Source organism: Sipha flava, unplaced genomic scaffold, assembly GCF_003268045.1.
Source record: "Sipha flava isolate LNK unplaced genomic scaffold, YSA_version1 176_pilon_pilon, whole genome shotgun sequence".
NCBI classification, from domain to species: Eukaryota; Metazoa; Arthropoda; class Insecta; order Hemiptera; family Aphididae; genus Sipha; species Sipha flava.
In genome coordinates this window covers 910,566-924,450 of record NW_020272062.1, presented here as the reverse complement: position 1 = coordinate 924,450, position 13,885 = coordinate 910,566, and the positions used below count along the sequence as shown (strand labels likewise).

General features: G+C 25.6%; 2 protein-coding genes across 4 annotated transcripts; one reads left to right on the top strand and one right to left on the bottom strand.

Moving 5' to 3' along the window:
* Positions 1–1,898: 1,898 nt before the first annotated feature.
* On the bottom strand, positions 1,899–7,250 carry LOC112680452 (polycomb group protein Psc-like). 3 transcript variants are annotated; one of them, XM_025550554.1, is made up of 6 exons: positions 6,722–7,250; positions 6,478–6,651; positions 4,842–4,994; positions 4,625–4,782; positions 4,357–4,551; positions 1,899–4,298 (listed from the first exon to the last, which is right to left on the bottom strand). In XM_025550554.1, the coding sequence occupies exons 2-6, from the start codon at positions 6,587–6,589 to the stop codon at positions 3,102–3,104; spliced, it is 1,815 nt and encodes a 604-aa protein (XP_025406339.1). In that variant the 5' UTR covers positions 6,590–6,651; positions 6,722–7,250; the 3' UTR covers positions 1,899–3,101. The 3 variants fall into 3 exon arrangements, with proteins under 3 accessions (XP_025406339.1, XP_025406336.1, XP_025406337.1); XM_025550551.1 differs by having other exon boundaries at positions 1,900–4,298; positions 4,625–4,785; XM_025550552.1 differs by having other exon boundaries at positions 1,900–4,298; positions 4,625–4,785; positions 6,478–6,635.
* A 234-nt stretch (positions 7,251–7,484) lies between these two features.
* Positions 7,485–12,408, top strand: LOC112680451 (chondroitin sulfate synthase 2). The gene is made up of 10 exons (XM_025550550.1): positions 7,485–7,671; positions 7,742–7,826; positions 8,065–8,714; positions 8,779–8,930; positions 8,991–9,389; positions 9,506–9,672; positions 10,797–10,977; positions 11,037–11,315; positions 11,654–11,831; positions 11,915–12,408. The coding sequence occupies exons 3-10, from the start codon at positions 8,072–8,074 to the stop codon at positions 12,256–12,258; spliced, it is 2,343 nt and encodes a 780-aa protein (XP_025406335.1). The 5' UTR covers positions 7,485–7,671; positions 7,742–7,826; positions 8,065–8,071; the 3' UTR covers positions 12,259–12,408.
* The last annotated feature ends 1,477 nt before the right edge of the window (positions 12,409–13,885 follow it).

The window sequence follows — 13,885 nt, the reverse complement described above, 5'->3', positions numbered from 1 at the left end:
TTTCGCAATTTCCGTGTTGCGTTGATACACCATACTCGAAGTACATACATTAAACGAACACAGTGTTTATGATCAGTTTTTCTTTTCTTTTCTAGAATGTTTCATGCGCCAACAGCCTCCGACTGTTCCGTACAATCTACCCGATACAATTGCCTGTTCCGAGTCGACGCCATCCAGGCTGGTCCCCGAGCTAAATCTCTCATTTACCTCTTAGCTGTTGCGTACCTACTTCCCACCCTGTTCTACATGCGAAAAAATCATGCAGATGGAAAATTAAATATAAACGAGCTCAGGAAAAGTGCAGCCCGCATTTCTTGTGTGCTCATGCATTACTCGACGATTTTCCGTGCTGAAAATCCATGATCAACGAAAGTCCGTATCATAGCGTAGGTAAATAAATACACGATGCACTACTGGTTCGGTAATTGAAATTTCAATTACAATTTTCCGAGCTATAAAATCATATGATGCATTTATTCTTAACATTTCTTAAAAGTTTAATGTTATTTTCCTTGTTTTATATGATATTAAATAAAAAAACAAATATGTTATATTAATTATACTTCAAACTTAGGAATAATAGTTATAAAATTCAAATTATTAGCTTTAGTTTGCCCTATATAGAGATTTAAAGATGAAAATCTAATAATATAATATAATAATGAGGTGAAAGTGAATACAAATTTGAGTGAACATTTAAAACCTTGAAAATATTTTATTTATAAAACTCATTACACCTCTTCAATCCTTAACAATTAATACTATAATTGTTACATTTAAATTACATTAAAAATAAATTAAAATTATTTAACAATTTAACTTTACAAAAATAAATTACACTTTAATAAATAATATATTTAAAATGTTTTGTTGATTATAAATATTTTGGTAGGTAATTTTTCATTTTTTAAAACAAAACCATTAACATTTAATAGTCAGCAGTCTTTAAAATGTTAAATCAACATATTTTATTTGTAAAAATAAAACATAACTATAACATATTTTTAGAGAAATTTGGAGTACAATAATATTCTAAACCCAAATATTAAAAACATACATTTTTTTTTGTTATAGATATTAACATTTTAATAATTAAATTAAATATATCATGAACAAATTAAAGACTGTGACTCTTGTAGTACATAAAATAAATTAAAAAATCCATAATACAATAATATAATTTATATATACAACAAGAAAAAGTTCAATTTTTCTTAAATATTTATAAGCTATTTTTAACATTTCTAAAATGTTGAATTTTAAAAGAATAAAAATACTGAAATAACAATATTATAAAAAATCATTAATAATTAAGTATACAATATATATTTATATATATATTTGTTCCTCATATAAAACGGTGAGTTTTTATAAAAATAAATTTTAAAATAAATCACATTAAAAATTAATATTATTTACTATATACTTAATATTTGTAAAGTACCTACTATAGGCAAAAAAGTATTAAAAATAAATGTATTTATTAATTTTTGGCACTGTATGAATAATAATTAGACTTATATCAATAATGTGATGTTAATACATTTTAAAATAAAAATAAATTGCTTTTCAATCATATTATTTCTAGCTGTTAGCATTGATCAAATATAAATAAATTTAATCAATTGAGTAAGTAATTGTGATAAGTATTTAGGAATTGATATAAAAAAAAAATTAGTAATTTAATTTAATTGCAAAATAGTACATTAATTTTATTATTATGATTTATTATTAAATACAGATAAATTAAACTATAAGTCCCTTAGAAGAAGTATTTTAGTATATATACTGCCGAAGCAAGTACAAAGTGAAAAATGTATACGATTTGAAAGGGAACCGGAGTTTATTTTTAATATTATTTTAATTATTTTAAGCATTTAAATGTTGTCATTAATTTCAAGTTGAAATTATTGAAAAGTATATAAAAAAAAAATCATTAGTCAACATGAAATTAATTATACCACAGAAGAATATATAAATCATCACACAATCTTAGAGATTAGTGCATATTACCCTGTACAATGTACATTAATTTTCCAATGCATTTAAAAAAAATTGAGCTGCAATACATAAACATATATCGATATCACATAAGTATGTGAGCAATGGGTATTAAATACTGAAGGCACATGAATAAAATTATTAACATTTTTTCTTTTTTACAAAATTTACATCTTAATCTAAGACTAGAATTTGAGAGAAATTTCAATAAAAATTTTAAAACAAGCAAAACATTAAAATTTGGCTACAAATTTATATAGAAACTTATTTGAAAGATATAGAACATAAAACAAGGGTAATCTAATTTATAAAAAAATGTATTGTATTAAACATTTTAGAACACAGGTATAATAAAATATTACATTACTTCTTTATATTCAGTTATTGTTGTTGGAATTATTATGAACGAGTCGTAAAAGACAACTATGCTTTAATGTATTGAAGCTATTTTGAACCTCAATCCACCAATTGATATTTATTATGCACAGGAAAATTGCTAACAATCCTAACTTTATATCGTAGTTTGATTTATAAATTTGAAGAAGAAAAAACTCACAAATATACATTACTGTAAACAATTTAAACAAAATAGAAGTATATAATAACTAGTACTAGTTAATTTTTTGGTAGGAAATAATGATTATACAACAAAACCTTGATAAGACGGAAACCCCGTTAACACAAAAAAATTTCATGGTCCCAAGCGATTCCATCTTATCGAGGTTTTACTGCACTATAAAATTATCATACAAGTACTCAAAAAATAAATGTAAATCTATAATATTGTAAGAAACATTCCTAACTACCAGCTTAAAAAATATATATTAATAACAATTCTTCAATAGGAATTACCCACCAGTAAAAGATTATAGTATCACAAAAAATAAAATCTCATATACTAAGTGGAAATAAAAAAGGAAATAAATATGACTAAAACTAAAATTTTGTTATAAATAAGTCTTGGAGATCCCCTTGAATTTCATGTTCTATAGTGATTAAATAACTTATTTAGGTAAATTTGCATGCATTTTTACAAATCTTATTGTCATGATGCTTTAAAGACTATTTACGAGTTATAGAAATTTCATGGTACTCTAAGTTTATTCTTTTTCTTTTTCATTATCTACTTCCATTTTTTCTTCGCCTTTGTTATTATTAGTGCATTCATCATCTTTATTGTCAGCATTTTTTTTATCTTCTATCTGTTCAGTTTTAGTGTCTAGTTTATTGGAAGGTAATTTTTGTACATCAGGTGATTGAGGTACAGTTGTAGGTATTTTTTTAGCTTGACTTTGTCTGTGATGTGTATACAGAGGATTAAGAAGTACACTGACAGATGGAGGCAATGAATTATGGTAAGCCGATGATGGTGGACACAGTTCAGACATAGCTTTAAGAAAATCATTTGGTTCTCCTGGACCTCCATTAGAATTATTCGAATATGTTCCATACATGAAAGGATTCAATGGATTGGTAAATGGATTATTATTGACTGGCCGAACAGGTAGTAGAGCCAAAGAATGAGCTAAAGTGTTCTTTTTAGGAGTAAGCTTTTTAGATTTCTTAGCTGGAGTAGAAGGCATGATTGGACATAATGTCTGAGGATTTATTTTCATTAAAGGTACTTCAGCTAATCTTTTTAAATTTTCTTCTGCTTTATCTTCATTTTTTTTATCTCTTGATTTGAAAAACTTTTGACTTTTTTTATCTACTCCATTCATTTCTTTTTTTTTGGCTAAAATTGAACTCTTTGATATACTAGGATTCCAATGTTTGGTTGGAGTTGTTAATGTTTTGTACTTAGTTCCTTGTTTTTTAATTTTTTCAACAATAGTATCTAATTTAGGTTTTGTCTTTTTTATCTTAGATCCTGGATAAACTTTTAAGGTTTTTTTCTTATCATCATCATTATTTTTTTTATTATCTTCAAGTTTAGATGAATTTTCATTCTTGATTACATCAGTAGGTTCAATAGTAACATTAGCTTGAATAGTTTCTCTACTCTGAATAATATTTGTAACTTTCATGATCCCATTTTCGCTAATTTCTAATTGTACTTCTTTAGAATCTGGTATCTTAACAATAGCCATAGATTTTTCTTCTAATTTTGTAGGTACTTCTTCAACTTTTATCTCTGTATTAGCAATAGCTTGAAGATGTAAATCATTTTTTTCTTCTTTGGAATTTTCATTATCTCTTTGAGGGGCCAACATGTTTTCTTTTCTAACAATTTCATTATGAGGAAGAGGTTGAATTTCGGTTTTAAGAATACGATAAGCAATTGTTAATGGTTCTTTCTAAAAATAAAGAAATGTTAAGAAAATATTCAGATATCAATTAATTAGATATACTTACCCTTTTCCAATCAAACATATAAATAATATCCATTATAGTTAAATGATCATCTAATAAATTATTTTGGTGAAAGATTTCTACACTATGATAATCATTTGGTGTTAATTCATATTTTAGGTATATTAATTTTTTCAAAGCTAAAACTGTCATTGTTACTTGACACCACAAGTAGTATTTATATGCTTCTTGTTTAAACTGTCAAAATTAAAAAAATAAAAATAAATACAATTAAATGTAATTGAAACTTTTTTATCATATATTTTCTTACTATTTGATCTGTATTATCCAGTTCATAATAAAGACATACACTAATTCGTTCATTGGTAGCAAAAACATGATAATTCTCTGGTACAACACCACGACTAAGTAAATCTCGTGGTATATACAAATGTTTTTGACTATAAAAGTCTCTTCTTAAAGACATTTCTTCTAAGAAAATTATACTATCATTAGTAATTGTTTAAGGTTAGCAAAACTGAACTCACTTTGAAATAAAAATGGGACAAGTTTGTAAACAATAGTCTGTAGAGTATGATCTGGCCTGATATTGGATAGAGGTTTGGATTTGTGAATTAATACGTCGCATATTGGACAATATTTGTTGCGTTCGAGATATTTGACAATACAACTCCGACAAACTAAAAAAAAAGTAAGATAAGTTTAACATAACTTCACATAAAATTATTTTCTCACAATGTTAGTTATCAAATAAATAGTACATTTTTAAACAATAAATAAATAATATGTCCCAGGAGAAAGTGACTACCTGATATCAAATTAAAGTATACTATAATGATGGAAAAACTCCTTTGGAAAAATTCTAAATATTTAATTTTTTTAAATTTTGGGCAGCTCAACTTTGTTTTAACAAAACCAAGCTTACCGCACACATTTTTATGTATATTTGAAACTTTTTACTGAATTTTATTTTTTTATTTTAAAGCTATTTTATTAATTTGACTAACCAATCATCATACAAGTTCAAATCAGAAATATACAAATTATTAATAGTAAAAGTAAAAATTGTTCATCAAAAATTAGAACTTTCAAAAGTAATTAGTTAGGAACTCCGAATATTTCCCTATATATTAACTTTTATTTTATTATGCTACTAGAATACTAAAAATAACTTAATAAAAAAAATAATTAATTTACGTATTTTCTACAATTACAGAGCATTAAGCTGTTACACTGTGATCAGCACGTTATTGGAATTGTATATCAGTTGTTTATCAATTTAAAAGGAGTTAATCAAAAATGTATATTTATATATTTATATCTGTACAAACAACTAAAGTATAATGAACTAAATAATAAAATGCAGAGCCCAAGGTATTTAATGATTTTCTTTATGTTATTCCTTCATTGTAAAATTGTAGAACATCTATAACGTCATAAGAAATCTATAAAACTATATAACACTATATAATATCTTATTAGAACTATAAGGTTTCTAATTATTTAATAACTTATGAATATAATTTACACAAAATTTTCTAATAAAGCAAATATTTTACATCATTTTTGATTATTTACATTATGTGTAAAAGGGAAATTGCTATTTAATTATTGATTCATTAATTCTTGCTTGAGAAAACAAAATAAAATTGATCAGTTATCTACAATTTTAAAGTAAATAAAAGTAATTTATTTAAAATGAAATATCCTTCTAATAATGCCAAATAACTACCTAGTTTTGTTTTAATTTTTAATAAATATTGATATAAATAATGCTAATACATTAGTATTTATTAGTATTAACTTAATAATGGTAGTTTATTTAAGTTAAATGAGAAATAATTATAATTATTTCAGTTAGTGCATTATAGAATAAACAATAACAATATCTTAAGTTTTAAAAATGTAATAACCTCATTTTTTTAACAAAAATATGATTGAATAAGTCTTTACAATAATTTTAACTAAATACAAACAATATAGTTAAATTAAAATGAGGTGATAAATAAATGCTTATCTGATGATTAATTAAATATGTAATCAATCAAATGAAGTTTACATTCAAATCGTAACTAAAATTTTCCAAATAAAATGTTAAAGGTTTAACTGTCAAGAATCAAAACAATTGTAAGAAGGTACAATATTTTAACATATATTACTTACAGGAATGTAAACATTCGATTACTGTTGTAGCATCTACAAAGTATCCACCACACAGAACACATAACAAATGTGGATTTAGGTCGGTGACCTTCGGTTTGGAAGATTGCAGCATGATGTTGTTGCGCCACGATCATAACGTAATCACAACGCTTTTGCGCCTACAATGATAATCAACTGAGGAAAAATATCAAGACCGATATTGACAATGTTTTTTAGGGAAACCAAAGAGATAGCAGGTACTCACCCATAACTTTTGACATTTGCTAGTCGTTTGTGGATCATCGGCAAATTTTGGATACAAACCTCCTGTGGTGGATCACGCAGATGCAGTGCAATCGGTTACGGGTTAATAAAAAAAATAATTCGACTCTGACGGGACGAGCGAACGTACACACTCTCAAACATACAAGTCGAGACAGCGGAATCGAACGTTAAAATGATAAAAAAAGAATGATGCGATAGACAACGTAAACGTGAGCAAATAGTAAACACTGAGGGAAAAAATAAAAAATAAATAATAACAAAATAAGTTGTCCGTTGACAAGCCAAGGAGTTAACGCGTCCCTTCCATGAAATGTTTTTGGTTTTTTCGCGTTTCCCGTGTTTTTCGCACTGACGGTCTGCACATATTGAGTTCGTGTACGCTACGTGTTGGGCGACGAGTTTTCGCTTTCTTTCAATTTTCCGGACAACCCATAAACCAAGAAATCGTCTCGGACCGTGACGTTTCGTTCTTCCAAGACGGCCGCGCCATTCGTATTTGAGGTTAACACTTCACGGTCCGATGCACCTTCGTCGTGTTATCGTTTTTCTAATGGCAGAGTGCAGCACTGCATCAGCATCTGACTACCAAGGCTCGCTAAGCTGTCGGTGTTGTCGTTAGTGATAGCATGCACACTGATAGGCGGACGGTAACAATTGAAAGAATACGTCAATGTATTTGTCTTTGGTAAAAACATGGATATAGATACATATATATATATATATATATATATATATATATTTATAAACACACATCCGTCGGTAAAATCAACATCTTGTTTATGATAACTTTAATACTATGACGGTGGCGATGAGTGTTCAACTGCAGTTTGTAAATATAGTTGTGGATTTATGGTTTTAAAATAGTTGTGGCAGGGCACCAATATCTATGAATTCCTTGAATTTCCGAATGAACTACCTTCCTAATAACGAGTAGGAATTTTGTTTTAATAGTTTATTAATATTTATTGTTTTAATAAATGCATTTTCTATTAATATATAGGATAAACCTTTTAAATATCGAAACGAAATTGATATCGTAATATGTTGACGGATTGAATTTTCAAAACCAAAGTCCATCATTCTAGGTAAGAGTTATAACACTATATATGAATATCAGCCAATGAAGAATACCTTTTTAATTTTGATTGTGGTTAATGTTGTTATTCTCATTGCATGTTAATTAATTTATAGGTAGTATTTATTATCCAATTCTGGTATGGAATTGAAATTGTGTTTATAGTATTGACTCCTCTGTTGTTTACTATTTGACTTATTCATTGTTATCTTTTATTTTTTTATAATTTTTTTATTTTTGAATTTTAGAATCAATATGCTGTGTTCATCAGCACGTTTACGTCAAAACTTCTATTTAATTATTGGCGTCACAATTGGCCTTCTATTTAGTCTTATTGTAGGTCCATTATTAGAAACTGGCTGTCTATTTTCAATATCAGTTCTTGAAAGTGGATCAAGTTCAATTACTGTAAAAGATGAATATGAACCTCATATTAATTTGGCTGGCAAACCACAACGTGCTCAAAAAATTCCGCAGACTTTATTACGTCCAAGATATTATTCAACAGAACTTGGAATTCGAGAGAAATTATTCGTCGGTATTTTGGCCAATCAAGTTTCTGCAGATGGTCTAGCGGTTGCAGTTAATAAGACTGTTACACATTGGGTAGACAAGACAATTTTTTTTGTTGATGCAACAAGTGGACACAAGTTAAATGTATCGTTAATGAAAATACCCGGTATAGTTGGTTTTACAGATAGTAGAAGTGTATTGAAACCATTTCATATGGTAAAATATATTGCTGATAACTATTTAGACGAATATGAGTTTTTCATGTTAATAAAAGACAGTACATACTTAAATGCAGATAAACTTATGAATTTAGTAAAAAAAGTTAGTGTAAGTGAAGATGTATATGCTAGTGGAACTGTTATTGGTACTAATTATTGTTCATTAGGTAATATATTTTTCAAATAAAATGTGTTTAGTAAATTATAGTTATGTTAAATAATAATTTTCAGATGCCGGAATATTATTAAGTAACTCTGTTATTCGTAAAATTATACCAAATATTGATTGGTGTGTACGTAATGCTTTTTCTACTTCGGATGATGATAATTTTGGTCGATGTGTATTACATTCTGTTGATCTTCCTTGTCAAACATCAATTCAAGTAACGAAAAACAAAAAATTATTAATTCAAAAAATAAAACGTTTCAATTATTTTACTTAGGGTCAACTTTTATATAGTTATCATTTGTGGGAAGCCAATGATCTTGGTCATTTACTTGATGAACCATTGAAACATAAAAATTTTATTCATGCTTTAACTGTTTATCCCATGCCAAATGCTAAGACAATGTATAAAATTCATTTGATTTATTGTAAAATGAATTTAGAAAAATCTAACATGTATATTGAAGAACTAAGACGTTCTATTGTAGCTGAATCAGTTTTCGAACCACTAGGTTTTAGAAAAGTAACTTGGCCTGTTGGAAGCCAGTCAGGCAGCTTGCCTTCAACTCGTTTTGATGTGTTAAAATGGGAACATTTTACAGATACTCATTTATATTTAGATTCTAGACTAAGCAATATAAGACCATTAAATGAAGCTGAAAGTGCTGATATTCGTGTAAGGAATGTTTGAACAGTACAATTTTTTAAATATAAATTAACAAGTAACCATAAACTAACAAATCACCAACCTTAAATTTAATTATATAATACAAATTAAAATTATTTTTACAGAATGTTTTAAATATTAGTATTGAGCATTTGGAATTAAAATATTTAAATAATTTGAAATTCGATCATTTGGTTAATGGGTACAAACGATTTGATCCATCAAGAGGATTAGACTATATATTGGATTTAAACTTTAAAGATATTATTGGTAACACATTTATACAAAAAAGGTGATAAAATATATTTTTAATACTTGAATTCTAGTAGTAAGAATGTTGTTTTTTATGGCTTTAAATAGTGATTTAATGTTCAACTTTTTTGAAAATAGCCACTAACTTTAAAAAAAAAAAATAAGTAAAAACTATTTATAAAGTACCACTTGTTTATTTTTTAATGTATACAGATTTGATTTATAAATTTAAAAACTTCCTTGATTGAGTAATAATTAAAATTAAAAATAATTGTTTAATCAATCTAAAATTTTATTTCTATTGATAATAGATTAATAATAATTAATTTTTATTTTTTATGACTAGACCTACTATTTTAATAGTTATTTAAAAGTTTTCCACGAGACTTGAAAATAAAATATATAAATATGTATTTTATATAATGAGGATTAAAGCATGCAATTTATTTACATTTTTTCAAACCTAAATTTTGTTCTTGTATTCATATGCAGATGATACCTATTACTACATCAACATTATTTTTACTTCTTACACGCATTCTATAATCCAATGGTTCTCTACCTAAGGGACGCACCTTCCAAGGGAGGAGTGAAATATTTTTAAAAAGCAATGAAACCTGAAAACATTATTTATGTTTATTTTTATATTTAATTAAAATAATATTGAATCATAATTAATTGAAACTATGTAGGTAGTGTTAACCTCCTTGATTTGTACCTACTTAATAATAATAAATTTAATATTTAAGAAAGTGAATATAAAAAATTTGTTTTAATAATTTTAAATTATAATTATTATTTTTCCCAGCAAATAAACTCATTTAATACTTAAAAAAACTTCATTGATTATCATATTATATATTGATATATTAATTTAATAACCAACATTAAAAGTATTATATATATATATTAAACATAATTCAATCTTATTATTTGGGGGAAGACATGACATCATAAAACTGTATGAAAAGGACGTATGCCTCAAAAGGTTGAGAATCTTTGCTATAATCTATTCTCAAATTATACATTTTTCGTGAAAATTGTTTAGCTAAAAAAAATATTATAAATCACCATACAAATGAAAATTAATTTATTAATTATGTTTGAGAATCAATGATTTATGTACATGAACAATTTTCCAAATATTGTTAATTTATTTTTCAGAGTTGAAGTTAGTAAGTTACTTGGTAAAGTTGAAATGTTAACAGTTCCATATGTAACTGAATATACTCGTGTGCACATACTCTTACCTGTGCATACCAGTGAAAAAGAAGACGCTTTTCGTTTTTTGAAACAATTTAAACAAATTTGCATTGATAAAAAAGAAAAAACAATGCTTATGTTGGTAAGTATAATAATTAGTCAATTATTAGATAACATAAAAGTTAAAATTTGTATGTTTAGATTTTATTGTATGATGCTAATGCACCAGGTAAAGGTGCAGTTGATGATGTATTTAAACAATTAAAAGACGAGGCAACATCATTGAGTAATACTCATAAAAAAGATGGTATCAAAGTTGCATGGTTATCGGTTAGAGTATTTAATACAAAACTGTTAGCATTAAGAGATGCATTATTGGATTTTGCAATTGTAGATTTAGCAATTAAAAAGTTTCCTTCTGATGCTTTAATGATGTTAGCTAGACCAAAAATGGAAATTCGACAGGATTATTTAAATAGAGTAAGTACTATATTGATTTATATTTGTGTTACTAATATACCTGTTATGTAAAAAATAATTGTATAATCTTTATAAATTATATTTATAATGATTGAAAATAAATTTTAATGACTTTCAGACAATTTATATCCCTAAATTCAAAAAAATCTATTGATATCATTTTTTTTTAAATTAGGGTAGTTGTTTAGACACCAACTTCTAACATAGATATATACTACAGATATGTTTATGTATTTATATTAATAAATATTAATTAATTTGTTCATTTTTATGATTCAAAATTGATAAATGAATTTACATTGATCTGATATTAATTTTAAATAAATATATAAAATCAGATAAGAATGAATACTATTATGGAATGGCAAGTATTTAGTGCTCTGCCATTTTCTGAATATGATCCAAATCTCATGACATATCCAAAACAAACTACTTTGGATATAAACCAACATTATGGCCATTTTGATCCTTTTGACTTCAGTCATTTGTCTTTCTATGCAAAAGATTATGTTATTTGTAAGTATATTAAGCTATTATTTACTAATATTTAGTTATATTTACTATATAGTTATTTTCTTACTGTAATTATAATTGTTCAGCCAGAAAACGTGCAGAATCAATAATTCCTATTGTTAGAGCCGATCGGGACATACGTCAATTGGTGTCAGAATTTACAAGTCATTCTTTAAAAGTTGCCAACATGACTAATCCATCAGTGTATTCTATGTTTGTAGCATTTAGTGATTGTCATATATTTAGAGCTGTAGAATCTGGACTACGATTAAGACATAAACAAAGACATTGTGAATTATACAAAGGAAATATTGTTGATAATTTGAGTGCAGCTTTATATGGGGATTGTATAAGATCTAGAAATCGAAATTCTGGTTCTAAAGGCCAATTAGCTAGGCTGGTATTAGAATATCAGAACCAAGTAAAATGATATTATTGCTTCTTAAACTGATTCAGAGTTATGTATCACAATTTTTTGCCCAACACATACAAATTCCTAAGACTAGGATCATATCTACTATTAATTTTTTCTACTTTTTATATTTTTATGCCAAAAGTTTGATTTATATTTTTGTTAATCTTTTGTTAATAAAAATAATTATGTTATAATTCATGTTTATTACTGACAAATTAGATATTTACTAAATTATTGACTCTCCAAAAATTTATGTTAATGGTTTGTGTCTTGAACTATTAAACTTCTTTATTAATAATAATTCGTAATAATTAAGTAAAATTCATGAACATTTTTTATTAAATTATTTTTTTCTTCACACATAGTTCCTAGCATAGAAATATTTCTCACTATTATAAACAATTAAGGGTATAAAAAAAACTAATGGTTTTTGAAACTGAAGGTAATAAATTAATATTAATCAATTTAATTTAAGATGGATTTATAGAATTTATAATAAAGATTTATTCTCACATTATGGATTTTTTTGTTTTGAACCATAAAACAAAATTCCTTTGCCTCCAAGGCTCTTATAACCTTGTTCCTATAGTTAGTATTTTATTAATTCTATAGTTGAAATAATTTATTATTATTTATTATTAAAATTATGTGAGACACTACATTTTTTGGAAGTACAATTGGTTTGAACCATAATTTTTTTTTTTTTCTTATGTATTTAAGCCTATTATTTGAATAGTTTGTATTTATTATTTCATTAATTTCAAAATACTTACATCAGTATGTGTTACAAGTTTAGCTGTTTAGCAGTTTTATTAAAATATATTATTTCATTAAAAAAATTATTACTTATCAATTATTGTATATACTAATATAATAATATGTGTGGCTTTAACATAAAGATTTAACAAAAAAAACATACTTCGTTTAGTTCAACTGGGCAATCTCAATATGTTCACTTTCACAATATTTAATGGGATCTGAAATGATGAAATAACTGTAGAAAATCTAGATAAATCAATGGGTCTTGAATTTCATTTTTAATCATATTTTTCAATAAGGAAGTGATGGATTTAATAAGTTATGCTTCTATATCATCTTTAATATTAAGCAAATGACTTTTACAAAAGTTATTATTATGAAAGTTAAGACAAAATTGTATAGCTAACCAATGAAACTGTTTAATACTTTCATTAAAATCAAATACATTTTCATTAGGTATCTGAGGTGTTTGATCAAACGTATTATTAACTATATCTACATCATCATATTAATTGACATTATGTTTTAAATGAGAATTTAACTCTGAATTACTAAATTGTATCATTTCATTAATTTCTAATGCATCAGTATGTTTAATCAGAACATGATTTTTTTTAAAACTACCTACTTAAAGTTTGAAATGATTGAGAACGATATTTTCTTTACAAGTATAGTTTCTGTACGGACCAAGGATATATATTATTTTATATTGAACAACAAGAGATGGTAATTTGTGTATTTGTTCTGCACAAATAAAATAAAGCATGTTTATATAGGGTTAAATCCTAAAAAAAAGAAAAATGTATATTATGAATATAATTTTTATTCTGTAATAAATAATAATTGAATAAAATTAAAAACAACTATATGTTAATATGCTTGG

Coding starts and splice junctions, on each gene's coding strand:
- LOC112680452 (XM_025550551.1), bottom strand. CDS start 6,589: ATGCTGCAATCTTCCAAACCGAAGGTCACCGACCTAAATCCACATTTG. Junction 4,995..6,477: donor AATCGAATGTTTACATTCCT/GTAAGTAATATA, acceptor CTTTTTTTTTAG/TTTGTCGGAGTTGTATTGTC. Junction 4,299..4,356: donor ATATGTTTGATTGGAAAAGG/GTAAGTATATCT, acceptor CTTTATTTTTAG/AAAGAACCATTAACAATTGC.
- LOC112680451 (XM_025550550.1), top strand. CDS start 8,072: ATGCTGTGTTCATCAGCACGTTTACGTCAAAACTTCTATTTAATTATT. Junction 9,390..9,505: donor CTGAAAGTGCTGATATTCGT/GTAAGGAATGTT, acceptor TTATTTTTACAG/AATGTTTTAAATATTAGTAT. Junction 11,832..11,914: donor TGCAAAAGATTATGTTATTT/GTAAGTATATTA, acceptor ATAATTGTTCAG/CCAGAAAACGTGCAGAATCA.